Source organism: Molossus molossus, unplaced genomic scaffold, assembly GCF_014108415.1.
Source record: "Molossus molossus isolate mMolMol1 unplaced genomic scaffold, mMolMol1.p scaffold_m16_p_17, whole genome shotgun sequence".
In the NCBI taxonomy this organism is placed as follows: domain Eukaryota; kingdom Metazoa; phylum Chordata; class Mammalia; order Chiroptera; family Molossidae; genus Molossus; species Molossus molossus.
Genome location: NW_023425352.1, coordinates 8,862,116 through 8,889,756, shown reverse-complemented (window position 1 = coordinate 8,889,756; position 27,641 = coordinate 8,862,116). Strand labels below are relative to the sequence as shown.

General features: G+C 56.9%; 1 protein-coding gene across 3 annotated transcripts in view; it reads left to right on the top strand.

Moving 5' to 3' along the window:
• Positions 1-27,322, top strand: part of GRK5 (G protein-coupled receptor kinase 5) — a 200,768-nt gene extending 173,446 nt beyond the window's left edge. For 2 of the 3 annotated variants that reach the window (XM_036264784.1, XM_036264783.1), the window contains exons 5-16: positions 918-1,018; positions 2,917-3,009; positions 9,697-9,760; positions 10,590-10,730; positions 13,753-13,943; positions 16,185-16,222; positions 18,120-18,209; positions 19,645-19,853; positions 23,259-23,396; positions 24,434-24,571; positions 26,026-26,157; positions 26,668-27,322. In XM_036264784.1, the coding sequence (XP_036120677.1) occupies positions 918-1,018; positions 2,917-3,009; positions 9,697-9,760; positions 10,590-10,730; positions 13,753-13,943; positions 16,185-16,222; positions 18,120-18,209; positions 19,645-19,853; positions 23,259-23,396; positions 24,434-24,571; positions 26,026-26,157; positions 26,668-26,766 (1,434 nt within the window). In that variant the 3' untranslated portion in view covers positions 26,767-27,322. The remainder of the gene's footprint in view (positions 1-917; positions 1,019-2,916; positions 3,010-9,696; positions 9,761-10,589; positions 10,731-13,752; positions 13,944-16,184; positions 16,223-18,119; positions 18,210-19,644; positions 19,854-23,258; positions 23,397-24,433; positions 24,572-26,025; positions 26,158-26,667) is intronic. The other variant, XM_036264781.1, reaches the window with a different exon arrangement.
• The last annotated feature ends 319 nt before the right edge of the window (positions 27,323-27,641 follow it).

The following is a 27,641-nucleotide window of genomic DNA, read 5'->3' as shown; positions in this document are numbered from 1 at the left end:
CATTTCAGTAGCTGGGAAGAGAAAGCAAGTCTTTCAGAATTCAATAGCTGGGAAAGATGCGTCTCCACCCTGTCTTTCTGAGCCGCTCCTCGCAAGTGTCCCCCTCATTCCTGTAATTTATTAGAAACCCACCTGGGCCTGCTGGTGAGTGAACAGCTGGTGGAGGGTGTTGGGTGTGCAGAGGGATGGGTGGGGGAGGGGCTGCTGCTCCTGGGTAGGACACAGAAACTTGGAGCTGTCCTTCAAGCTTGAAGGCTCAGCCAGGCAACTGACCGAGAAGGAGAGCGAAAGACAGCGGTGACATTTACTGTGCTCTTTCCTACCGCGTGATAACTAAGGCCGAGCAGGGAAGGCAGGGTCCCACGGCTACAAGGAGCAGAGGTGGGATTCGAACACTGGTGTGTCAGGGCCAAAGCTGCACTGTATGTCACATAGCTGCTGAGCTCCCCTCCCCTAGCTCCTGTGTCGTCCTGTTCACTTGCCCTTTGACCCCTTCCAGGCACGTTTGCACATGACCTTGAGGCTGGGCAGGGGTTCATCTCCCGTCTGTCCTCTGAGGAGTGGCTGGGCGATGTCAGCAAGCATGTTCCCTACACCATGAGCACTCACACCCCATCCAGTCTGACACGGGCCAGGACACGGGGCACCATTGCCGATGTTCTGCAGACAGGGCAGTGATGCCCTAAGGAGGCATGTGACCTCCGTGAGGTCAAACCAACGGGAAGTGGCAGAGCAAAAATCTACGCTCGTTTACCACCTTCCAGCCCAGCCGCCTCCCTGCACCACCGGACACTGCAGCAGCCCAGGGCCAGTTGGGGGGGGAGGGGAAGACACACCCCTGCCCAGCACCTGGGGGGGCCCCAGTCGCCCTGCGCCTCCCCTTTGCTGACCACTTCCTCTTCTCTTCTTTTCTCCAGTCCCCAGTTTTCATCGCCAAAGTTGGCCAGGACCTGATCTCCCAGACGGAGAAGCAGCTGCTCCACAGGCCCTGCAAAGAGCTCTTTTCTTCGTGCGCACAGTGAGTGCTCCGGTGCCCGGGCCGGCAGGCAGCCTCCCTCCCAGCGGGGCCGGCAGGCATGGCTCCTCTGGCTGCCACACAGCCGCCCGGATGGGGGACGGGGCTGCCACCAGCTCCCACCTGGGTGCTAGGTCTGGGGGCAGGTCTTCAGTGGCCAAGGGCCCCAGCCAACCCACCCAGATGTTTGTATACTCCTTAAGAAGGGAAAAAGATACCAGGGGGCTGAGTCCAAAGAAAACATCTGCTTCAAAGAGTGTTGAAAGCAGTGGTTCTCCAGGCTGTTGAGACCGAGGAATGTGCAGAAGTTTGACCCAGGCTAGGTGGTTTGGAAATCCTTCCCAAGGCCCCCCACCCCACTGCTGCCACCAACCCTGCAGCCCTGTGGAGGGGGCTGCAGGCCTCCATCTCTGCCACACCCCATCACCTCTGCAGGCCCTGCAGTGACCCTAATGGAAAGGAGACAAGTCAGTGGCTGTGGTGCAGCTGTGTACCAGTTAAGCCCCACCCGTCCCCACACACGCACACCACGAAGGCGTAGCACACTCATGTTCATGTGCCCACACGTGCCACTCCCCACAAGCTGACACAAGTGTGCTCACAAACATACCTACATGCCAAGAAGCATCCGGAGCCAGGTCCCCACGCAGCTGGGTGGTCTGGGGCTTGTGTGTCCTTGCTCAGCCTCTGTATCACAGACATTGCCTGGGCGCTGCTGTGGGCCGGGACCATGCTTGGTGCTGGGGATACCATGGTGAGCGGAAACCCAGTCCCGGCTTCCACAGCTTGCTGGCAGGCGGGGGGACGAGAGCGCCAGCACCCCCACGCACGGGGGCGTGATGATGGGCGCGGACACTTAGGGTGGGCCAGCTTGCGGCCCAGCCCTGTGTTAGGTGCTGAGCAGAGACCCCCACAAGCAAAAATGAATCTGGTTGCTGCCTTTTTGGAGCGGGCTGAGGGTCAGGTTTAAAAGTAGGTGATGTCCCTGGGCTGTCCCCCTGAGGGAGTGGCCATCCCGAACCCCCATGCCAGCCCTGGGTTTCAGGTTTGGCAGAGCACAGCCTCCAACATGCCCCCACTCTGCATGTCCACTCTGTTCCCCAGGTCCCAAGTGCCTGGGCCAGATCGATCAGCGTTGCCACTTTTCTTTTTCTTTTTTTTCCCCTCCTTGATTGATTTTAGAGAGAAAGGAAGGGAGAGGGAGACATAAATAGAAACATCATTGAGAAAGAACATCCATTTGTTGCCTCCTGCATGCCTCCCACTGGGAATTTGGCCCACAACCTGTGCCCTGCCCGGGAATCGAACTGGCGACCTCTTGGTGCGTGGGTCGACGCTCAACCACTGAGCCACACTGGCTGGGCAGCATTGCCAATTTTCCAAAGGAAGAAGCCTGCAGCCAACTTCAGAACCAGGTCCGGCCTGGGCGGGCCCCAGCAAGTGGCCAGTGCATTCTGCTGCAGGATGGAAATCTCCGTGGCTTTGCTGGTCTTGCTCCAGATCCAGGGCCTGGGCCCTCCAGGGCCACATCCCCACTCGGCCCCCCACCCACTGTCTCAGAGTCTCTACCCCTCCCGGCCCCTCAGGGACCTCACTTCACTCTACTTCCTAACATGTCCCTGGGGTCATTCATTTAATGTTTGTTATTTACCCAATTGCAATGCCACCCGAATGCCCACTGCGATTCCCAGGCCTAGAGTGTGCCCATGGCAGGTGCTCAGTACCTGTTTGCGGGATCAGCCAGGCAGTCTTCAACAACCCTCTAGAAAGACGGGCCTCTGGCCCCATGTGTTTGCGCTTCCGAAGTCTGGAAACGGACGAGGCCAGGCGCTGACGTACTGCACGCGTACAGCTTCGAGGGCAGGATTCTAAAGTGTTTCTCTGTGTTCCCTCCGAGCCAGGTCTGTCCATGAGTACCTGCGTGGAGAGCCCTTCCACGAGTATCTGGACAGCATGTATTTCGATCGCTTTCTCCAGTGGAAGTGGTTGGAAAGGTGAGCCCCCCCGGCGCTCCCCACCCCGGGTGTGTGTTGGGGGTGGAGGGACAGGTTTCCACCTGAGAAGTTACATAAAAATCAGTTCCCTTCATGGACCGACGGTTCAGGTAAAATCACTTTCTCCTGTGAGTGCAGTTCTTGTGTACCCTCCAGAAGTGCTCTGTGCTCACACTGCTCACTCAGGCGCACATGCTCACAGCAGCGTGGCGTCTTGTTCTTTCTTTTTGTCCTTGGGAATTGTCCCTCCACCAGCAAATGCTGCCGTGTTCTCAGATGACCTGCCCGTCCTTGTTTACCCACCCCTATCTCATCCTGCTGGGTAACCTTCCCTAAGCAATGAAGACCTTGGTACATGTATCTTTACGTACTTTTGCAAGTACAACTGTAGAAATTCCTAGCAGAGGGATTTCGGGGTCAAAGAGCACCCGTGTGAAACTGAGGGACTGCCAATTGCCCTCCCACACGGCTGCCCCCACCTCCCCGTCCTGCCTGCACCGGGCTTGCGTCATCAACTCTCTCCTCATGTTTTCCCGTCGAGCCGCGAGCTTGCTTCTTGCTTATCTTCTCATCTCTAACAATGGATGAGACTGAGCGCGTTTCCACGTTCTTTTCGCTGCCTTATTCTCTGCCAAGTGCTCTCACGTGCACCTCGGTGACTTGGCCAGGGCCAGGTAGAGTGACTGCTGAGGGAGGAGGGTCCTGGTGGGGACGTGGCTGGCCCGCCGTGCAGCCCAGGAGACTGGCCGGGAGCCCTCGCATGGTGCTCTGCCCAATACCATGTTTCAGGATGTCCTGGGCTGAGCTGGTGGACATGAGGGGAGTGTCCCCTTCCGCGGCCCGGAGTCCCCTCTGCCCCGGAGGCCTGGCCCTAGCGGCCGTCTGGGCACACCATGGTTGTCGAGCGAGGGGCCATCCTGATCCTGACCGTAGCAGCACCTCTGCTGGCCAAGTGCTCTGCAGATGCTCGGGAAGCTACAGGACAGAAACCCACTAGAGGCTCCATTCACGGCCCTTCCCTGCCCACTTCAGGAAGCCCAGAGGAGAACACCCTGCCCGTCAGCCACTGGAGGGCATTTCTCTCCACCCCGACCCATGGGGATGACAGCCTTCTGTTAGCCCAGTGACTGCCACTGGTCACTGTGCACCTGCACGTCATGGCTGCCGGAGATTCCGAGGAGCAAAGGGCCGGCCCGCACGTCCTGCTGAGGGCATGGAGCCCGCAGCCTGGGTTGGAGCCCAGAGGGGCCTCAGGAAGTGTCGCTCCCCTCCCACACCTCGGTTTCCTCATCTTTAAATGGGGATGATGATAGCACCTGCCTGTAGGCTTGGGCGAGGGTGAGAAGAGATGAGCAGCACACGCCTGGGACAAGGCAGGTGCTCAGCAAAGGTCAGCCGTTTGGCCCCAGGAGATAAACTGCTGGATACAGTGGCGGTTGTCACCACAAGATCATCAGCGTCAGCGTGGCCATCATCCTCGTACATCTGGTATTAGAAGATCAGCCGGCCCTAGTGGAGGTTCAGCCCTGGTTCTGATGATCATGGGGCAGGGGTGGGATGTATTCATCGAGCCCCACCCTGCACCCCGGAGCCCTGGGCTGTGCAACACATGACCCCGACCTGCACCCACTTTCCCTGGGGTTGCAGTGTGGGGTCAGGACGCTGAAGGTGGGGTCCTGTCTGGACTTCAATTCCAACCCCACCACTTACCAGCCATGACCTTGGACAACGTATTTTACCTCTACAGCCTGAGTTCTCGCCTGCAGAATGGAGACAGTAATAGTCTCTCCTCTCAAGGCTGGTGTGAGGATCCATGAGTCCATGTACAAGGTGCTTTGAGTAGCAGAAACTGTTACCATAGAGGCCCCCTGAGGGGGCCATGTCCTTTATTTCTGGACTTCTAATAATGACAGCTGACACACAGCAGCCTTCAGAAAGCCTTTGGATGCAAATGCCTTTTCAATATCTGCATTTTATTGAAGCTGCAAGGCCCAGAGAGGTTGATGGATTGGCCCTGGGTCACACAGCAAGAGCCCGGCAAGGCTGGAACCTGAACTCCAGGTTCCTTGCTCAAGCCCTTCTACCCAGCACTCCCATTCCAAGTCAGCTGACGTCAGAACCCTGACGTTCACTTGGCTTGTCTGCATCCAGGCATGAAGAGGGTAAATGAACTTTTTAAATCTGAGAAGTTAAGTCCTTTCGCATTAAGCTGAAGACAGTAGGGCAGACACTGGCCTAGAAACGCCCTGAATGACTGACAGCACCCTGCTTTCCCCTCTCGCTACCAAGATCACGGGCCCTTAGTGCTATACTGTTGAAATAGTAAAGGGATTTTTCCCCCTTTCAAGGTTAACCAAGAAATTCCTCGGAAATTGTATTACACCCATTCCCCCAGCAGAGGAGTTCTGCGGTAATGCCGACCGACTGTTTGTTCTCCACGTGTCGTAAACTGTCAGGCCCGGGGCCTTCATGTGGTTTCGAGGGCGGCTGTAGGAAACGCTCCCAGGGCGAAGGCGGACGCAGGCGCCTGGCAGGTTTCTCCAGGGCCCTGGCCGCTCGTGTGCAGAAGAAAGATGCAGAGCGACGGAGAGCCCTGCAGAGGGGCAGCCGGCGCTGCCGACGGGACTGGGCCTCGCTCCCTAAAGAAACACCCGGGAAGAGAGTGAGTCACAGCACGTGGATTCCAGGCAGCGTGCCGGGGGCTGCCCTGGGGTTTCAGGGCCACCCTGTGACAACAGTGATGGGATTTCTGGTAAACCAAATCCTCTTCATGACCCAGCAGCCTGAAGCGTTTCCATGGAAGATGTGTTCAAGGGCTGCTGGGTGACCAGAGGCTCCCTGTCTTTCCTGAGCGGACCCACTTCTTTGGCCCAATTCAGTCTTGCTCCAACCTCCACCCTCGTCAGGACTCTTCAGGTGGGATTGGGAGATGCTCAAAAATAGTTCCAGTGTTCCAAGTGTTAGCATTGTAAAGCGTTCCGGTGTTAGCATTGTAAGGCGTTCCGGTTTTAACATTGTAAAGCGTTCCGGTGTTAGCATTGTAAGGCGTTCCGGTGTTAGCATTGTAAGGCGTTCTGGTGTTAGCATTGTAAAGCGTTCCGGTGTTAGCATTGTAAAGTGTTCTAGTGTTAGCATTGTAAGGCGTTCTGGTGTTAGCATTGTAAGGCGTTCCGGTGTTAGCATTGTAAGGCGTTCCGGTGTTAGCATTGTAAGGCGTTCCAGTGTTAGCATTGTAAGGCGTTCCGGTGTTAGCATTGTAAGGCGTTCCAGTGTTAGCATTGTAAGGCGTTCCGGTGTTAGCATTGTAAGGCGTTCTGGTGTTAGCATTGTAAGGCGTTCCAGTGTTAGCATTGTAAGGCGTTCTGGTGTTAGCATTGTAAAGCGTTCCGGTGTTAGCATTGTAAAGTGTTCTAGTGTTAGCATTGTAAGGCGTTCTGGTGTTAGCATTGTAAGGCGTTCCAGTGTTAGCATTGTAAGGCGTTCCGGTGTTAGCATTGTAAGGTGCTTTCCGGTGTTAGCAGTGTAAGGCGTTCTGGTGTTAGCATTGTAAAGCGTTCCGGTGTTAGCATTGTAAAGTGTTCTAGTGTTAGCATTGTAAGGCGTTCCAGTGTTAGCATTGTAAGGCGTTCCGGTGTTAGCATTGTAAGGTGCTTTCCGGTGTTAGCAGTGTAAAGTGTTCTAGTGTTAGCATTGTAAGGCGTTCCGGTGTTAGCATTGTAAAGTGTTCTGGTGTTAGCATTGTAAGGCGTTCCGGTGTTAGCATTGTAAGGCGTTCCGGTGTTAGCATTGTAAGGCGTTCCGGTGTTAGCATTGTAAGGCGTTCCGGTGTTAGCATTGTAAGGCGTTCCGGTGTTAGCATTGTAAGGTGCTTTCCGGTGTTAGCAGTGTAAAGTGTTCTAGTGTTAGCATTGTAAGGCGTTCCGGTGTTAGCATTGTAAGGCGTTCCGGTGTTAGCATTGTAAAGTGTTCTAGTGTTAGCATTGTAAGGCGTTCCGGTGTTAGCAGTGTAAGGCGTTCCGGTGTTAGCATTGTAAGGCGTTCCGGTGTTAGCATTGTAAAGTGTTCTAGTGTTAGCATTGTAAGGCGTTCCGGTGTTAGCAGTGTAAGGCGTTCCGGTGTTAGCATTGTAAGGCGTTCCGGTGTTAGCATTGTAAGGCGTTCCAGTGTTAGCGTTGTAAGGCGTTCCGGTGTTAGCATTGTAAGGTGCTTTCCGGTGTTAGCAGTGTAAAGTGTTCTAGTGTTAGCATTGTAAGGCGTTCCGGTGTTAGCATTGTAAAGTGTTCTAGTGTTAGCATTGTAAAGTGTTCTAGTGTTAGCATTGTAAGGCGTTCCGGTGTTAGCATTGTAAGGCGTTCCGGTGTTAGCATTGTAAGGCGTTCCGGTGTTAGCATTGTAAGGCGTTCCGGTGTTAGCATTGTAAAGTGTTCTAGTGTTAGCATTGTAAGGCGTTCCGGTGTTAGCAGTGTAAGGCGTTCCGGTGTTAGCATTGTAAGGCGTTCCGGTGTTAGCATTGTAAAGTGTTCTAGTGTTAGCATTGTAAGGCGTTCCGGTGTTAGCATTGTAAGGCGTTCTGGTGTTAGCATTGTAAGGCGTTCCGGTGTTAGCAGTGTAAGGCGTTCCGGTGTTAGCATTGTAAGGCGTTCCGGTGTTAGCATTGTAAAGTGTTCTAGTGTTAGCATTGTAAGGCGTTCCGGTGTTAGCAGTGTAAGGCGTTCCGGTGTTAGCATTGTAAGGCGTTCCGGTGTTAGCATTGTAAAGTGTTCTAGTGTTAGCATTGTAAGGCGTTCCGGTGTTAGCATTGTAAGGCGTTCCGGTGTTAGCATTGTAAGGCGTTCCGGTGTTAGCATTGTAAGGCGTTCCAGTGTTAGCGTTGTAAGGCGTTCCGGTGTTAGCATTGTAAGGTGCTTTCCGGTGTTAGCAGTGTAAAGTGTTCTAGTGTTAGCATTGTAAGGCGTTCCGGTGTTAGCATTGTAAAGTGTTCTAGTGTTAGCATTGTAAAGTGTTCTAGTGTTAGCATTGTAAGGCGTTCCGGTGTTAGCATTGTAAGGCGTTCCGGTGTTAGCATTGTAAGGCGTTCCGGTGTTAGCATTGTAAGGCGTTCCAGTGTTAGCGTTGTAAGGCGTTCCGGTGTTAGCATTGTAAGGTGCTTTCCGGTGTTAGCAGTGTAAAGTGTTCTAGTGTTAGCATTGTAAGGCGTTCCGGTGTTAGCATTGTAAAGTGTTCCGGTGTTAGCATTGTAAAGTGTTCTAGTGTTAGCATTGTAAGGCGTTCGGTGTTAGCATTGTAAGGCGTTCCGGTGTTAGCATTGTAAAGTGTTCCGGTGTTAGCATTGTAAGGCGTTCAGGTGTTAGCATTGTAAAGCGTTCCGGTGTTAGCGTTGTAAGGCGTTCCGGTGTTAACGTTGTAAAGTGTTCCGGTGTTAGCGTTGTGAAGCTGTTTGTTTCCATACCGTGGCTATCATGAATAACACTGCAATGAACATGAGAGTAAAATGTGATGTGCGCGCGCACACACACAGTGGAATATTACTCAGCCTTACAAAAGAAGGAAATCCTGCCATTTTATGACAACATGGATGAACTTGGATGACACTTGCTCAGTGAAATAAACCAGACACAGAAAGACAAGTACCGCATGACTTCACTGACACGTGGAATCTAGAACAGTCAGATGCATACGAGCAGAGAGCAGAATGTTGGCTGCTAGGGGTGGGGATGCAAAGTTTCAGGTATGCAGCACGAATAAGTGCTGGGGGCCTAATGTACAGCGTGGTGACCATAGTTAACACATACTGTATTGTGTGCTTGAAATTTCCTAAGAGGGTAGATTTTAAGTGTTCTCACCAGAAAGAGAGGGGGAGGGAAGAAAGAAGTAAGAGATAACTAAGGTCATAGAACGTTTAGCTTGATTGTGGTTATCATTTCACAATATATACATATATCAAAACATCTAGTTGTACACTGTCAGTTATACCTCAATAAAGCTGAAAAGGGGCCCCCCAAAAAGAAGCTGATTATTCCTAGCCAGACAGGCCAGCAATGAAAAAGCACATGGGTTCTTCAAAGCAACCAGAGGCCATCTGTGTCTTTACTCCAAGGCCTCCCATCTGCCCTTGGTCAGAGGTTCTGTCTGAGTGGACATGATATATCGCTTTGGCTGATTAAAATGGGGAGTTGGGAGACACCAAGCGATACGAATTCATAAATTCCACTTTTGGCAGACAGCATCTTCTAGTGTCGGAGCTCCGGGGGAAACATAATCGGGGAGGTGGAAAGGCTGGTGGTGTGGCAGTCCTGCTGGGCAGGGCCGGGGTCTCCGTCCTGTCCTCCCTGGGACAGGACCCTCCGCGGCTCCTGGCCCCTCCCCCCCCCCCCCCCTGCACAGGGCTCACAGCTTCCTTCTGAGTTTAGCAACCTGATTTGTATTTAGAGAAAGTGGGGAGCAACAGGGAAAGTCCCAAGAAGCTGCTTTGGCTCGTGTATTTCAAGCCTTCTGCTTTTCTCCCGGCTGCGGGGGGCCAAGGGCAGGTGGCCTGGGATTTGAACACTCAGCCCCAGAGTGAGCCCTCGAGGGGCCTCTGCAGTGATCCTTCCTGGGGGTCCCCAGAGCACCACCTGCTTCAATGCTGCTATTGTCTATTGCCTATGGGCTCTGAGTCTTAACACCATGGTTCTTGCTTTTTTCCAGGCAACCGGTAACCAAAAACACTTTCAGGCAGTACCGAGTACTGGGAAAAGGGGGATTTGGGGAGGTGAGTGGACATCCACGTTTTCGGTTGAAAGCTCCCGACTCTAGTCATCTTTTCTGTGCCTCCTGGATCTGCTGTTTGCTCGGTCTTGAGCCCCTGAGGCCTTTGAGAGGAGGGTGAGATGTATCTGAAGTGGGGAAGGCGGGTGCGGGGCAGCCCTCGCCCCCTGTGGCTGGGGCGTGGGACAGAGGTGCTCTTGGGGGCAGCCCCGGGCAGGATTCAAGTCTGAAGAGGAGGAACAAGTGCCTTGGTGGTTTGGAGGGAGAAGTGAGGACATGGGGGTCAGATGACAGTCTGTGTGCTGTTGTACTCTGTCTGATCGTCCCAAGAGTGAGGTAGGCCTGAGCCTGTGATTCTCATCTCAGAGAGGAGGAAGCTGAGGTCTGGAATGGTTAGGTGACCCAACCAAGGACGTGCAACCAGTAAGGGGCAGAGCTAAGACTAGAACCCAAATGCTCTGTTTCCCGTTCCCCTGAATCATACACTCAGGGTTGTTGGGGGGCGGGGGCGGGTCTCCCATCACTGATTCCCCAACAAGCATCTTCTACCTGCAGCTGGTACTTGAAAGTCCCCAGTTAGCAATGGTTGCATCTGGTCGGAAGCTTAGGACAGAAAGTCAAGTTGCCTCTGAGAGAGGGGTGGGACTTTAGGCCACAGCTGGTCATCTAAACACTGGTGTAAATGGCTCATTCCGCACCTTCGAGAGCTGGGATCCATCTAAGGGGAAGAGGAGGAGGGCAAGGTGGCTCCGGGGCAGCCGTGGGTCCAAGGCCAGGCGCGGAGGGCTCCAGGCAGGCCTCCCGTCCCACAGCCGTGGCTTCCGGCCCCTCAGGTCTGTGCCTGCCAGGTTCGAGCCACGGGGAAAATGTACGCCTGCAAGCGCTTGGAGAAGAAGAGGATCAAGAAGAGGAAAGGCGAGTCCATGGCCCTCAACGAGAAGCAGATCCTGGAGAAGGTCAACAGTCAGTTTGTGGTGAGTGTCCAGGGCCTAGTGACCGGCTCCCCTCTGGTGACCAGGGCTTCTGTCCCTTGGGAAGGGGGTGGTCCCCCGGGAAACAGAAGCAGGAGAGGAAGTGCAGAAAGGCATCACCTCCATCCCAAGGCCCCGCTGGGTCCATTGTGCCGGCTTCATCCAGTCACCAGAGCTAGTCTGGCTCCCCTGGGTGTGGGATCCAGGCTTTGTTGTGCAGGGCCACCCTGTACACTGCTCAGTGGACAAGGAAGCCCCCCTGCGTCCAGCCGAGGAGCTTTGTTTCCGCAGAGCCCTGTGACGGGTTCTCGGAGGACACCTCGGTGTCAGTGCCCGAGAGGCAGCATCTTGGTCCCATCTGCTGTGTTTCTCAGTCTAGGCTGCTCTCCGCTGCGGGGACAAATGTGCCCTGACTCACGGTAGCTGAAGACAGCCAAGACTGTTGTCACTCGCATAGGGTCCAGTCAGGTCGTGCCAGCCTCCTCCACTTTACAGCTACCCCATTGTGTGTGCTGAGGGGTGGACACAGGGACTGTCACAGGCTCGGCTGTGGTGACACCCGCAGCTTGTAGGCCAGAACTAGTCACTGCAAGGGACAAGCCAGCTGCAGGGAGAGGTGGAGGAGCACGTGGCTATATGATCAGCCCTGAATGTCTGCCATGTGTCCCTATGAAAAAAGAGATGTGTACAAGGTAAAAATTCCAACAGCACAGATGATACAAAATAGCAACAGAAGCCTCCCTCTCGGAGTAACCCATTTCCAACACGCTGGATTCATTGCTTGTAGCCGATGGCTCTTACTAGACATGTATGCTGCGGTGTTTTCTTCCCCTTCTCTTATTTTTTTATCCTCACCCGAGGACATTTTTCGAAATTTTGTTCAGGTAGAGTGGGAGGGAGAAAGAGAGAGAGAAACATCGCTGTGAAAGGGACACATTGAGTGGCTGCCTCCCGCACAACCGAACCAAGGCCGGGGACAAACTGCAACCGAGGTGTGTGCCCTTAGCGGGAACCGAACCCAGGTCTCTCCAGACCGCAGGTGACGCTCTAACCGCTGAGCAAACCAGCCAGGGCTCTTCCCCTTAAGAAGCCTAAAGCTGCCCCCTGCCCTTGACACAGGAGGGGAGCATTGCCCCGGCAGTGCCCCCGGCAGAGGGCGGCCTGGGTCGGAGTCCCTGCGAACGAGGCGCACCCCGTCTGGGTCGTCCCTCCAGTGTGTTTCTCTGACGGCCGGAGGCCGGACTCCGTGGTGGAGGAACTGCTGTGTAGAGGGTGTGTGCATTTTCCACTTGGTAGTTGTTCCCAAATGGCTCTCCGTGAAGGTCACCCCCATTAAACTCCTACCAGCTGTGTGTGAGGGCGAGAGATGCTATCAGCCATGTGCTTTCGTCATTCCCCAGAGGGGGTGGTTTATAAGGTGACACCCAGGCCCTGGCCCATTAGGCTCAGCGGTTAGAGCGTTGGCCCACAGTCCAAAGAGACCTGGGTTCGGTTCCCACTAAGGACATGTACCTCAGCTGCAGTTTGTGCCCAGCCCCGGTTGGGGTCGTGCAGGAGGCGGCCACTCGATGTGACCCTTTTACACCCACGTTTCCATGTTTCTCTCTCTCTCCCTCCCGCTCTATCTGAACAAAAATGGGGGGAAAATGTCCTCGGGTGAGGATAAAAAAAAAAGGTGACACTCAGAGGGACAGAGTGCGCATCTCGGGGTCTCGTGGTCTCGTGCCAGACTGTCCCCTCTGCCAGCCCCACGTCCCCACCCAGGGTGATGGTGCTGTGTGGGAGGCAGTGGCCGAGGCCAACACCAGCCAGCATGTTGGCCATACGCCTTTTTGAGGCCGGAGACTTCCTCTGTGCTGCCAGCGCCCTTCAGTAGAGACCCCTGGTCACCGCCTCCATGCTGCCCTCAGGGGTAGTTCTGGCTCTTCTGGGGTCGGTGATGGTGGGTTAGTCACATCTTCAGGGGCCCGGACCTTCCTGGACTGCCGTGGCGGGGCGTTCCCACAGCACGCCTCCTGGGGTCCGAGGTCACCTGGGCAGGCGGGGTCGGGGCGCCGTGGCCAGGACCAGAGCACAGTGCCCAGGGCTCTCACCAGGCTCTCCTTCCCTCCGAAATAACCCTGCTGCTCCTGATGTTTGCGCCCAAGTTCTATGGCCCAGCGTGGCCCCAGCCTGGCCCCAGCCTGGTCCATCGCAGCCGATTTCACCGACCAGCCCCTTCGGTGGAGAAGCGTTCTTTGCCCGAGACGCAGCCCTGCCCCCTCTCCCGCACCCATGGTCTCATCCACGGAACCTCGGTGGCTGGTCTCCATCAGCAAGGAGCTAGATCCTCTCTGTCGATGGTCCCTCTGATGGTCTTTGCCAAGTGTGTTCTACTGTGAGAAGCCCCTCTGGCCACCTCCCCAGCCCACTTCCAGGGTGCCTGCACTGCGGTCTAAGGGCATCTGGGCCTTGCTGGTCTTTTTTAAATATGTTTGTATTGATTTTTGAGAGAGAGAGAGAGAGAGAGAGAGAGAGAGAGAGAAACATCTATGTGAGAGACAAACATCAACTGGCTGCCCCCTGCACACCCCGTACTGGGGATCGAGCCCACAACCCAGGCATGTGCTCTGACTGGGAATCAAACCTGGACCTCTCTGTCCCGGGTTGACACCCAGTCCACTGGGCCACACCGGCTGGGCTGGGCCCTGCTTTTCTTGACCAGCCAACAAGGAACACAGTGTGACTAACTGATGCACACACTTGCTTTTGTGGCATAAACACACGGACACCATCCTGGCAGGACCCTGAAAGGGCAGCCTGCCCCTCCCCCTTCGCCTCCCTACCTGGATTGGAAGGTGTGAGTCCCTCACCAGCTGGGACAGGCTGCAGGCGGGCACTCTGAGGCTGTCTGGATTTGGGGTGGCATGAAGCCGCTGCAGCACCCCCTAGCCCAGCTTTCCCCCAGCTTCAAAGACCCTGAGGAAGAAGGGCAGAAGTGGGGGGCAGTTGCGAACCTCACCTTGGTGCTGTCTTATACTCCCAGGTCAACCTGGCCTATGCCTACGAGACCAAGGACGCACTGTGCTTGGTCCTGACCATCATGAATGGGGGCGACCTGAAGTTCCACATCTACAACATGGGGAACCCTGGCTTCGAGGAGGAGCGAGCCTTGTTCTACGCAGCAGAGATCCTGTGCGGCTTGGAAGACCTGCACCTCGAGAACACTGTCTACAGGTGAGCGGGCTCCGCCTGTTCCTCTGGCTGAATCTGAGTCGGGGGACCCATTCCTGCCCTGGATCCGAGGTCATCCCCACCCTGGGAACCGAGGCCTGGTCTTTGTCCCTGCTTGAGGGGAACAGACTCCCACCCTGACAGAGTGAGGTGGGCTGCCACGCATCCTGGCCCCCCGTCCCCTCCAGTCTAGTGCTGGGGGAAGCTCAGTGGAGCCTGGTAGCCATGACCTGGACCATCACAGGCAGGCCTCCGTCCCTCCCACGCCACCCGACCTGATAGGACCCGGGTCCCGATTCTGTGAGCCGGGGCCTCCTGTCATCTCGCCACCCTGCGCAAAGAATAGAGAAAACCTCTGTGCCTTCCTACATTTTAAGAAAACGTCTGAATAGCCCTTCATCTGTTGAAGTAGTGGCTAATATTGCTATTTTGAACTTGAACAGTGACTTCGCATTTTTCAAAGTGTCCAGTGGAACCTAATCGCTATAGCACATTGTTTCCCACCACCGTCTACTGAATATGCACAGAGTTCTAACAGGGAGGGATTTCCCATCATTCTCTCCTCCCCACCTCCCTCGCAAATGTTATCATGATGTAATACATGTTTTGCCGAAAAATCTTTCATTGAAATATGTGGATACATATAAGATTTTAAATTATTTTTTTCTTTGATCATAAGACTCTTAAGTGTTAAAACAATGTCTTCTGTTTAGTTGCCATCTTAATTATTACTAGTAGATCCCACTTCTACCGGAGACCCTGGGTTTCTACACCTGCGACAGGACGCCGTAGTAATTCGTCTTGAGAGGGCGCAGAGCCTGCTTTTCTTCCGTGGTGGGGAGAAGAGCAGCTGGGAAAGGGCAGGTGGGTGGGGCGCCCAAAGGAAGCCAGGGCATCGTGGCGTTAAGGTTCTAGAACGCTCAGGTGAGCCGGCTCCCACCTGGAGTCTCCTGGACTGTCCCCCAGACCCCAACACACACCCCATGGAGCTCTCGGTGGAGATGATCTTGGGAGACCAGGAAGGTTTTGGAAACAAGAAGGGAGGTCTTGATGGCATGCCCGTGCCCCTAAATCCCAGTTATACTTTTGTTTGGTTTTCATTCAAGTGAGAAGAGAGTCAGAATAATTTTCCTAAGGGTTGAAAAAAAGAGTCCTCCACTTGATTACCCTTCTCATGAAAAGAAAGGGCAGCCTTCCAAGCACAAGCCCGACCACTTGCCACAGCCTCTCGTGGGCTCGGGTTCTAGCCTGTGCCCACTGGCCAGCTGGTGTATTGAAACCATGTCTCTTGCCCTTATTTGGAATTGTTAATACATCAAAAGAATGCAAATTAAATAACAGCAAAAAAAAAAAGTATTTCGTAATGAATAACTGCATACAAACACCAATTACTACTTCGGGAGACTGCCCACTGGGTTGGAGTGCGGGGACCCCTCCCAGGAGGACAGCTGCCATCAGTTTAAACAAAGCCACTTGGTTGAGAACCAGGCCTCAGTCCAGATGCCATGTATTGTTTGCCCAATGGCTTACCTGAGTTGCACACACCGTCCTATTGGCTGTTCCTTTACCCTTGGGGAGACCTTTACTGGTAAAACCAGACACTTCTGCTGCCTCTTCCCCTACTGGGAATGGAGAGGTTCCCTTTCTTGAGAGCATGATTGTATCATCAAAGAGAAGACAAACAGGGACAGGAGGAGGTGGCCACACCTACAGCCGTGCTTTCTGACTGTACTTTCTTACAGACTGTACTCAGCTGGAGTTGGGAGATGTGCGAGGCTCCGGGGGGCCCCATACCAAGGGGATCTTTCTCCAGGAAGTGGCCACCCTACCGTTCTCTGTCCAATTCTAAAGCTGGTGCTTTGTTCTCAGTAAGGTTTCTTCCTTTATTCCCAGGCCCTGCTCTGCCTTCAGGTAATCGTGAGACCTCAGAGTCTTCCCAGCCCTGGAGGGGTCTGTCACCACCCCATTCTCAGCCCTGGGGGCTGGTAGTGTGTGGACAGGAGCTCGGACCAGCCTTTGCCAAGCTTCCTTGTCACTCTCCAGGGTCGAGAAGATGCCTATGGCAAGCAGTGGGAGGAGAGAAATTAGCCCAAGATTATCTTGACCCAGAGAACAGACAGTCTGAGCCAAGAGGTGGAAAGGAAACACTCAGGCCTGGTTGGCCCATGGGGGTCAACCCAGATGCCAGTATTCCTGTGCTGCCCAGAAGGCCCACACTCACATGCTGCCATCTTTCCCTTTCAGAGATTTGAAGCCTGAAAATATCCTGTTAGATGATTACGGTGAGTTGGGGAGTGGCTGGGAAGATCCTTTTCCTACTCTGTAGCTGAGGCGAGCATCGCAACCCAAAACAGAGGGCCTCTCAGAGACTCCGGCACCGACCCTGGGCCCACCGGAGGGCAGTGGGCAAGTGGGAGAAGGACCCACTCCCTCTCCTCGGTCCTGGGAACCCGGAGAAGACAGTGGGCATGGACGGAGCTTCTACTTGGAGAAGAAGCAATGTGGCTGGGCAGAGAGAGAGAGAGAGGAGAGAGAAATGAGATAAGGAGTCCAGAATTTCAGAGATGTGGGGCAACGACTGAGTTCACATCTCTGTACCCCATCTTCCCTGTTTTTATTTTTTTATTTTTTTTCTTTATTGATTTTTAGAGAGAGAGGAAGGGAGAGGGGGAGAGATAGAAATATCGATGAGAGAACATCGATTGGCCGCCTCCTGCATGCCCCCCACTGGGGATCGGGCCCACAACCTGGGCATGTGCCCTGACCGGGAATTAAACTGGCGACCTCCTGGTGCATGGGTCAACCGATGCTCAACCACTGAGCCACACCGGCCGGGCTCTTCCCTGTTTTTAAATGGAAACATGGGCCGTGCCCTGCCATCTTCAGAGGATGGAGGGTGGCGGTGAGGTTCTGACAAGATGGCTTGAGGGAAGATTGTTCTGCCGACCACAGCTCACTGTCCGTGTCTCGCCTGGATGAGGAGGAGCCCTCACAGCTGATCAGCCTCCCACACGAGCTGGTGGGAAATGGTTTTCACATCTTTAATCTGACTAGAGCTTCCCCTCACTACAGAGGGGGCAGGGCTGGCATCCCTGTGCCCATTGTACAGATGACAAGGTTAAGGCTCAGAGAAGTCAAGCTGCCAAGGTCACCCAGCAAGATCAGTAGGGAGCCTAGATCAGAGACCAGGTCCCCTCAGTATGTTGGTGACCTGGTGACACTGCCATGTGGAACAGCAGGCAGAGGACCCAGGGTCCTGCTGTCCCCCTCGGATAAGCCCAGTGCCCACTGGAGTTCCTATCCCTGCTGGTCTCAGAGCCGTGCCCACCACTGACCTGCATCCCCATGGCTAGAATCTACATGCTCCCTTCGCCGCTCCGGCCTGTCAGGGGCCGCCGAGCCGGGGGACCCACACAGCTCTTACCTGGCCAAGGTCCCTGTCACTGGGCCTTGCCGAGGTCCAGGCGTGGGAGCCCTGGCATCCATAGATGGGGGAGGGGCAGTGGGCCTTCCTGCAGGGTCAGATGTGGCTGTGAATACCCCCCTTGCCCCTGCGTGGGCCACCAGGTGAGACAACACCGAGGCTGACCTCTCAGCACAGTCGTCTCTGCTTTTGGGGTTCAGCCTGGGACCAGGAGCTCCAGTCTGTCTCCCAGCCTCAAGGGCCTGGGCATCTTCCCATCTGGTTTCTCCAAAGGGAGAAAACAGCCTGTGAAGACCTTCTAGATTCTAGGCAGAATGGGAAGCTGCTTCCCAAACTGCTTTGTCATTTTTCCCCTTCAGCAGATTGTTGCAAAATGTCGAGAGAATCTCACATTTTTTCCGTGAAGCAATCCCAGAATCAGGCATTTTAAACTCGGTGACCTCAGCCTTCCAAGAAGCGCATTAGAGCATTTTATGAGCAGGTTGGCCAGCGTCCAGCCAGATGTGGGCGGCCTTTGCATCTGCACGTTTTCTCCCAAAGGGGGAGGGTTTGCCCACCTCCGCTGACACCTGGACTCCCGAGGGCCTGCCGGCACCCTGAGGTGGTAGATTGGGGTCCCGTCTTCATGGGGCAGATGAAAACACAGAGTCCGAATGCCTTGCCCAGGGGCACGTGGCAAGTCTGTGTCCGTGCCCAGGGTGGGCCAGTGTCACATGACCGCCCTGGGGACCAGCTGACCCTGCTCTTCCCCTCAGGCCACATCAGGATCTCTGACCTGGGCCTGGCCGTGAAGATCCCCGAGGGAGACCTGATCCGAGGCCGGGTGGGCACCGTTGGCTACATGGGTGAGTGGGGTGCGGCCCCTCCTGCAGCCCATCCCCTTGGAGTCCCTGGCCTCTTTGTGCAGCTCTGATCAGAAGTAGGGTTTCTGGGAGGTGTGGGGAGGGTCTTCCCTAGGGGGGGTGGAGTGTTTGGGTCCCAGGGTGACTTGACTAAACCGAGCTCTCTGCACCCCAACCCCAGCCCCACCTGCATCTAAAGCCGATCCACTCTCAGGGTCGGTGGCCTGGCTCCCACACCGTGATGCTCACTCAGGGGAGACCCCATTGAAGTAAGGGTCCAGTGGGCTGGTGGACAGCCGTTCAGGGAGACCCCTGACGGAAGGGAGACCATCAGGATGGGCTCAGAACGGAGAGAACAGCACCTGCTGTGTCACCAAGCAGGACTCTAAGCAGAGAGGGCCTAGGCTCCCTGCCCTGCCTCCCCTGAGCCACTCCAGACCATTGTCCCAGGGCTGCAGGGAAGAGACCTGGGCTGCATCCGGACCTCTGGAATCCCCCTTCCAACTAGGGATGGCCCCTGGGCTTCCTCCTGCACACCCCAGGAAGTAGGGGGCGCTGGGAATGCTGTTTCCTCTGCCAGGCTCATGCCAACAGCAGTGACAGGACTGTTGTCCTCTGCTTAAGGGTCCTTTTCAGAATGCATGACATTTGGAACTTGGTGGGGGTGTCTGTGTGTATTTACTTTGTATATACCCATGCAAATGCCGATGGATAGATGGGTGGATGGACGGACAGATGATTGATAGATCTGTCTGCACACCTGTGTATACACCTTTCTGTATCTGTCTGTCTGTCTGTCTCATCTTGTGCACTGCGGCAAGCGTCTGTCCGCACAGCCTCTGTTGTGTGCATACCAGCACATGTGTGGGTGTATGTGTGGTCGACCTGATGACATGGAACTATCTTTTTTGAGCTTTATGGTGAATCTATAAGTCATTTTATCAAAGTAGTAGGGAATCCATAGTGAGAGTCTGTTTGAGTTTCAGATCAATTTAAAATTATCTTCGATTTGGATGAACATACCGTCATTGGTTTGAATATGTGTGCAGCACCCACTGTGTGCCAGGCGGCGTACCCATTACTAGGACGTGCAGGGAATAAGGCAGCTCGCGTTCTAGTGGGGGAGACATCAAGGGGATATGCCATTTCTTCACTGTGGTCAGGCTACTGAGGCCACAGCCAGAGTCCTTCGGGAGCACGGGGGGGACATCAGGGCAGGCTCCCAGGAGGAGTGGTATTTAGAGCAGGTGGTGAGTAGGAGTCCGCAGGGAAGCTCTCGCAGCCATGACACTGCAGGCCTGTGAGCAACGGCATCATTCCTGGTAGCAGGATGCCTGAAGCCTGGCTGGCATGGGTCACAGCCCTGGGCCCGGGTGCCCGGGCTCTATCTGCCACCAGCTGGCTCTAACCTCTCCTCGCTCCCCTCCTCTGCCCCCAGCTCCTGAGGTCCTGAACAACCAGAGGTACGGCCTGAGCCCCGACTACTGGGGTCTGGGCTGCCTCATCTACGAGATGATTGAGGGCCAGTCACCGTTCCGGGGCCGCAAGGAGAAGGTGAAGCGGGAGGAGGTGGACCGCCGGGTCCTGGAGACGGAGGAGGTGTACTCCCACAAGTTCTCCGAGGAGGCCAAGTCCATCTGCAAAATGGTGAGCTCCTGGGGAACCAGACGCTGTCCTCGGGTCCCGTCCAGCGGTGGCTCCTGGGAACAGCAAACAGGCTGAGGAGGGCAGGGGCAGGGCGCACTGGGGTGCGGGCGGTGAAGCCCCCAGCCAGCGGGGCCGCTGCTCCTGCCTGCACGGGGGTTGGCGAGGGCTCCAGGAGTCAGCCTGGGGTGGGGACAAGGCGGCCCCATGATAACAGGGCTGAGGGGAGCAGCATAAGACACCCTTACATCTAGCTTTGTGGAGAAGGAAGTTAGTCCCAGCTGATCCCCAAGATTCAAGGGGAACTTGGCCAAGCCCCTACCTTGACCTTGGACCTCCTGCTCCCGCCAACCCTGCATCCCTGCACGCTGGCTTGAGGCCGTGATCGTTTCAGTCTTTGAACATCTTATAGCCGAGTTTCCACCCACTAAGTGGCATGCTGCTCGCACCTGCATGGCAGCATCCACAGATAGTGAGATTAGACCTGTCCAGGCAGGGCTCATGTGGGGAATGACGCCTACACAGGCTGGGGGGTGGGGCCGGGCTGGGGGCTGGGAAGTCAGGATGAGGAAGGAGGGACAGAGCCATAGAACTTGGAGCTGGGAGCTGTTTACAGTCGCTAAGAAACAGCCATGCAGCTGTAAGAAAGAGAGATCTCTTAACCTTTGAGACAACATGGAGGGACCTGGAGAGTATTATGCTGAGCAAAATAAGCCAGTCAGAGAAAGACGAGTATCACATGATCTCACTTATTTATGGAATATGAACAAAATAAAATAGACCCAGAGATATGGAAGTAGGGAACAGACTGATAAACCCCAGAGGGAAGAGGTGGGGTGGTTGGGAAGAGATAAACCAAAGAACTTATATGCACAGATGCATAACCCATGGACGGGCCGTAGTTTGGGGAAAGCAGGAGGGGGGTGGGAGCTGGGAGGAGGGGGTCAAGGGGGAAAAAAGGGGGTATCTGTAATACTTTCAACAGTAAAGTTTTTTGTTTTTTTGGTTTTTTTTCATTCTCAACCAAGGACATTTTTCCATTTTTTGTTCAGATAGAGTGGGTGGGAAAGAGAGGGGGAGAGAGAGAAACATTGACGTGAAAGGGACACATTGAGTGGCTGCCACCCGCATGACCCAACCTGGGCGGGGGACAACTGCAACCGAGGTACATACCCTTAACAGGAACCGAACCCGGGTCTCTCTGGACCACAGGCTGACGCTCTAACCATTGAGCCAGACCGGCCAGGGCTCAACAGTAAAGATTTAAAGGAGAAGGAAAGTGGAGTTGGGAGAGAGTGCACCCCTGGACCGCCGCCGTTCCCCTCAGCCCAGGGGCCGGCCCCCGGCCAGGGGCCGTGTGGGGGAATGGCCACTTCCTCTTCCTGCTCTCAGCTCCCAAGCCCTTTGGGGCCCTCCTCCTTGGTGCCCGCGCAGCCGTGCTGGCACCCACACCAGAGGCAGCCGCCTCTGAGCCGGCCACGCGGGGACAGGAGGGCCGAGCTCCGCGCACCTGCCAGCCCAGACTCCCTGTCCCCGAGCGAGCTGTCCTGGAGCAGCAGGCGCCTGGCTGGACCTCCCCCACCGGGTGCCCGGACCGCTGGCTGCGGTGGACGGAAGAGCGGCCCGGAGCCCAGGGAAAGCAGAGGCCTCTGCTGCTCCGAACCCGAGGCGGAGCTCCCGTCCCCAGGAGGCCCGGCCGGCCCGGCTGTATACGCCGGACCACTTCCCCCCCAGCTCCACTCAGTCTGACGCGGGAGATCCCTGGGGAGGAGATTAGGGCTGGCTCTGCCTTCCCCCCTTCCAGTCGGAGAGGTCGTCGTCTGTCCTTCCCACGTGAGAGACACTGAGGGCGGGTGGCGTGTGCACGCACCCGGGCCCCTGTGGCTGGCACTTGCCCGGGCCCGGGGCCTCCACGGAAACTGGTCCTCGTGGCCATGGAGTTGGGTGAGGGGACAGGGGAGCGAGCAGGTAAATGGAGCTGTGGGCTCCTAGGGATGTTGCACAACGGGTTGCCTGTGCTAACAAACCCGGCCATGTCAGGGCGAAGTATCTGGAACCAGACCGGGTGAGGGACACGAGAGAGGTCAGCACCACCCGACGTCCCAGTCAGGGCCAGGGGTCCAGAGAAGCAGATCCTGAGAGACCCCAACAGGGACATGAGATGTGCTAAGAGGACCGAGAGGCACAGAGGGCCCCCTCCTTGCCCGCAGTCATCTGCTCTGGCACCTGGCTTTGGGGCACCAGGACCTGGGGTGCTGCTGTTTCTCTGCTGCCCCCTGGTGTCCACTGAGAGAAAGGCGGCGGCCAAGCCTGGGATCCAGGTGGACCTGCACGTAGGTGCAAAAGCTTCAAACCCACATCCCCTCATCTTCCTTTGCTGGAAGAATGGGCAGAGGCCTTGCTCCATCTTCTTACAAATGACCCTCGGCTTCTTCTGTGTCCTCACCCACAGTCTGTCTGGTCTGGCAGCCAGGCTTGCCCTGTCCTCTCCAACGGGCACCTGCTCAGGACACGGTAGAGCCTGCCTGTAAGGAGGCCGCGGAGGCCCCACCTGCCTGAGAAGGCCTCTCCACAGGCAGCAAGGAGGCTGGTCCCGGCCCCCGCTTCTGTCCCTCTTGCCATCTTGGCAACCAAGGACCTTCTCCACCGCTCCTGGAGTCCAGGAATGTGTGCATCTCATTGCCCTCCCCCCGGGGTCAGTCTCCAGCCAAAGCCTCAGCCCACACCTTCCCTAGGCCCCTGCTGCGTCCCAGCCCTGGTCCTTCCCACCCTGTCCAGCTCCCTTCCTCTGGCCCTTCAGCCTGCCTGACCCCCAAGCTAGCAGCCAGTTTGCATTCCTCCGACCCCATCAGGTTGCATCTGTGTTGCCGTGATGGGTCCTCTAAATATGATTTTGCAGAGGCTGGACCCTGGGTGTCCTCTCTCCCTCCTCTCGCCCTCAACCCTCCCACCCCCACTGGTTTGCACCTAGGCTGAAGTGTGCAATGCACTTGTGAGTTGAATAAATGAACAAGGGACCTAGAGAGTCCTACCCTTTGTAAGTTACTTGTAGCAGAAGGTAACACCGACGTCAAGCGTCAGTGGTGCCCAGTATACACCAGGTGCTGGGCGTAGGGTCATGGGGAGACACAGACAGGAGTCTTGCTCCCCTGAGGCTCCAGGCGTCTAAGCAGCTGTGAATGTGGGACCACGCTCGCCGCCGCTCGGGAGGCGGCCCTGAAACAGGGCCTGAGCCGGCGCGGGCAGTGTCTGCTGGGTCCCTGGGGTGGCACAGGCTGGAGAGGGCTGGAGGGGAACATCTGGGAGTCTCGGGGACGCACCTGTGAGGGGGAGGTGGCCGCAGGTCTGCCCTCCTGGCGGAGGAAGGGCCCACCACGCGTGGCCGCACAGCGCTCTGTCTTACCACAGCTGCTCGCCAAGGACGCGAAGCAGAGGCTGGGCTGTCAGGAGGAGGGGGCCGCAGAGGTCAAGAGACACCCCTTCTTCAGGAACATGAATTTCAAGCGCTTAGAAGCCGGGATGTTGGACCCTCCCTTCATTCCAGATGTGAGTAGCCTCCCCCTGTTCGGATGGGGCCTGTGCCCTGATTCCCAGCCTCTAACGTAGCCAAGTGGAGTCAGGAGCCGAGGAGACCGTGGGCCGGAGGCGGCCTCGACCCTCCAGTAGCAGGCATGGCACCAGGTCTGGGGGTCCCCTGACCCATCCTGGCTCGTCTCTTCCATGAAGTTCCCATCTTCAGACCCAAGGCTCCCAGAGCCCCTGGGAGGCTTCCTCCACCGACTTCGAACTCCTGGAGGGCAGGGTCCAGCCGGGTTCATCTCTGAGCCCTGGCAGAGAGCGGCCCCGGTGCATGTCTGGTGGGCGACAGAGAAAAGGGTGTTACTGCCAGCTCATGGCATGGCCCTGGCTCATGGCAGCACTTACAGCAGCCCTGTGGCACAGGTGCTTCTGTACCCCATTTTGCAGGGGAGGAAACAGGCCTGTGGGGATATGTGACGTTCCCGAAGTTCCTGAGCAGCATGGCTGGGACCCCAGCCCAGGCCTCTGGCTGCACAGCCTGGGTGCTGAGCCCTGAAGTGTGAGGGGGGTCGAGGTCCTCCGGGGACGTCCTCTGTGGCTGCGTGTTCTGCGGGCGCAGTGTCTCTGGCATCCCCAGCCTGGCCCTGGGAACCATCATTCACCTCTCTCTGGAGGGGTGACCAGAGGCCCCACACTGCCAGCCCTCGTTCCAACAGAGATGACTTTGGGAACGTTCCCCTCATCCCAATTCTGTGGGCCTTAGGGGAGCAAGGAATGTCTGACAGGGGAGTCGGGATCCCCTGAGGTGCCGGGGAGTGTGAGCTCAGAGATGGGGTGACCTGTGGCATGTGTGATGGCAGAAGGGGCCCTGGATGCCCTGAGCTTACATTTCACCCCAGCTGGGGTCCTGTTGACAGATCTGAGAGAGGACAGCACCGGTTCCCGGGGCGGGGGTGGGGGCCTCAGGCAGGTGTCCCTCTGCTTTCTCCATCGAAGCCCCAGGCCTGGCTGGGGGACCGTGGAGCCGAGGGCAGGGCTCTGTGTGACCACTGCCCTGTCCCCAGCCCCGGGCCGTGTACTGTAAGGACGTGCTGGACATCGAGCAGTTCTCCACCGTGAAGGGCGTCAACCTGGACCACACAGATGACGATTTCTACTCCAAGTTCTCCACCGGCTCCGTGCCCATTCCGTGGCAGAACGAGGTGAGCGGCGGGGCCAGGGTCCCTGTGGTCTGCTGGGCATCGCGGGTGGGCTCGGAGAGGGCGGGGAGACCGGCCCAGGTGACTCCTTGGAGTTGCTGGGAAGGAGGGAAAGGAGCCAGGGCTGGAGGCACACACGGGTTCAGGAGTCAGAGCTGCATCCAATGAATGGGCGGGGGAGGGGCTGGAGCCCTGGAAAGGGGGAGGGTCCGGAGCATGCGGGTGACCTGGGCTTGGGTGGGGTGAGGCGGAGATGGCTGCGGCTTTGCTGATGCACGGCCTCCGCTTTCTCAGGCAAAGCACAGCAAGGCCGTGGGAGAGGCGGGTGGGTGGGCGCCGGCTGGGCCTCAGCCCAGGGAGACCGAGAGCAGAGGACCACCTGGCAGGCCCAGCAAAGGGACAGTGCGGCCCAAGGCTCGGCCCAGGGAGACCGAGAGCAGTGGACCACCTGGCAGGCCCAGCAAAGGGACAGTGCGGCCCAAGGCTCGGCCCAGGGAGACCGAGAGCAGTGGACCACCTGGCAGGCCCAGCAAAGGGACAGTGCGGCCCAAGGCTCGGCCCAGGGAGACCGAGAGCAGAGGACCACCTGGCAGGGCCCAGCAAAGGGACGCGCGGCCCAAGGCCCGGCCCAGGGAGACCGAGAGCAGAGGACCACCTGGCAGGGCCCAGCAAAGGGACGCGCGGCCCAAGGCCCGGCCCAGGGAGACCGAGAGCAGTGGACCACCTGGCAGGGCCCAGCAAAGGGACGCGCGGCCCAAGGCCCGGCCCAGGGAGACCGAGAGCAGAGGACCACCTGGCAGGGCCCAGCAAAGGGACGCGCGGCCCAAGGCCCGGCCCAGGGAGACCGAGAGCAGAGGACCACCTGGCAGGGCCCAGCAAAGGGACGCGCGGCCCAAGGCCCGGCCCAGGGAGACCGAGACCTGAGGACCACCTGGCAGGGCCCAGCAAAGGGACGCGCGGCCCAAGGCCCGGCCCAGGGAGACCGAGAGCAGAGGACCACCTGGCAGGGCCCAGCAAAGGGACGCGCGGCCCAAGGCCCGGCCCAGGGAGACCGAGACCTGAGGACCACCTGGCAGGGCCCAGCAAAGGGACGCGCGGCCCAAGGCCCGGCCCAGGGAGACCGAGAGCAGAGGACCACCTGGCAGGGCCCAGCAAAGGGACGCGCGGCCCAAGGCCCGGCCCAGGGAGACCGAGAGCAGTGGACCACCTGGCAGGGCCCAGCAAAGGGACGCGCGGCCCAAGGCCCGGCCCAGGGAGACCGAGAGCAGAGGACCACCTGGCAGGGCCCAGCAAAGGGACGCGCGGCCCAAGGCCCGGCCCAGGGAGACCGAGAGCAGTGGACCACCTGGCAGGGCCCAGCAAAGGGACGCGCGGCCCAAGGCCCGGCGCTGGGACTCCTTTCCACCCAGACGACGCCGCGGCCCCTCATACACCCGTGTCTGCGCTCTGTTCCGCAGATGATAGAAACGGAATGCTTTAAGGAGCTGAATGTGTTTGGACCTAACGGTACCCTCTCGCCGGACCTGGACAGAAGTCACCCTCCGGAACCACCAAAGAAAGGGCTGCTGCAAAGAATCTTCAAGCGTCAGGTGAGAGACCCCACCCCCACCACGCCGCTGTCCTGGCCTCGGCTCCAGGGACCGGGGCCCAGGGCCGTCCACACCACTGAGACCAGAACAACAGCCTGCGTGAGGCTCGGGGGGGGGGGGGGGGGCGCAGCAGCCTGGAGGCGACAGGCAGCCTGTGCGAAGCCCCTGTGACCGAGGGGGCCCCCAGGGGGAAGGGGCAGGGCCAGCCCCAGGTTTGCCTTCAGCAGGGTCTCTGTCGTGGGGGCTGTCCTGTGCTCTGGGTGGCACTTAGCAGCCTCTTGGGCCTCCACCCCCCACTTCCTACCCTGCTCCCATTGTAGGGTGTCTCCAGTGTCCCCGGGGGCCAGATGACCCTGTGGGAACCACTGCTGGGTCTGGCCCTGGGCCGCAGGGAGGGAGCAAAAGGGAGCCCATCGCAAGGAGCCCGTGGCCAGGTTCCGAGGCCCTGGGGCAGGGCTCACCTCTGCGAGGACTGACGTGCTTTCTCTCCCCCTCCCTGCTCACCCCCAGCATCAGAACAATTCCAAGAGTTCGTCCAATTCCAAGACCAGTTTTAACCACCACATGAATTCCAACCATGTCAGTTCAAACTGCACTGGAAGCAGCTAATCGCAGCTTGGCCTCGAGGCCCACAGTGGTCCGGCCTCGACCCTTGACCTCAGAAGCAGAACTTGGGACCCATGGAGCTTCCGCTCTGGCTGGACCGACGGTCAGCCCCCCAGGAGCCGGGAGGAAGGAGGCCGTCGCCCCCAACGCCGAGCCTCCAGGTTTCTTGGAGAGAGTTCCACTCAGGTCTGTCTGCGGAGTGACCCTCAGCCGGGTGGACTGGATTTGCCTCTGTCGACTATTGCAATAGAAATCCAATTGGATACAACTTGCACGTATTTTAATAGCGTCCTAACTAGAACTGAATTTTGTCTTTATTATTTTTAAAGAAAAGTTTTGTAAATTTCTCTATCGTCTCAGTTTACATTTTGTATATTTGTATTTAAATGAAAGTTGGACTTCGAGGGTGTATATTTTCTGTGCAGCCACTGTTAAGCCATGTGTTTTCGGACATTTTAGAGGGGGCGGGGGTATTTACCAAAAAAAAATGTGACTCAAGACTTCCACAGCCTCAAATGAGAAAACGTTTTTATTAAATGTAGAAAATGATTCACATTTCACCTGCAAAGGATTGGTTGTATCCATCTCTGTAACCGTCTGCTGACTTGTAAGAATCGGAATTAAGTGCTCGGAGACACGCCGGGGGCTTCACCCCAGCCAGAGCGTGCTGTGCTGGGGGCCGGGGGGACACCACTCCCTGTCGCACCGGCGTGGCCTCCTGTCCCCGGAAGTCGGCCCGTGTGCCGAGCTGGGCCTTTCTTCCCAAGCAGGTTCTGCTGCTAAAGCCAGTGTGTTTTCAAGAGGCATGCGTTTGGGGATTTTGTTTCATTCTATTTTAGGAGCATGATGATGATAAGGAGTAGTCACAGGAGCATCGG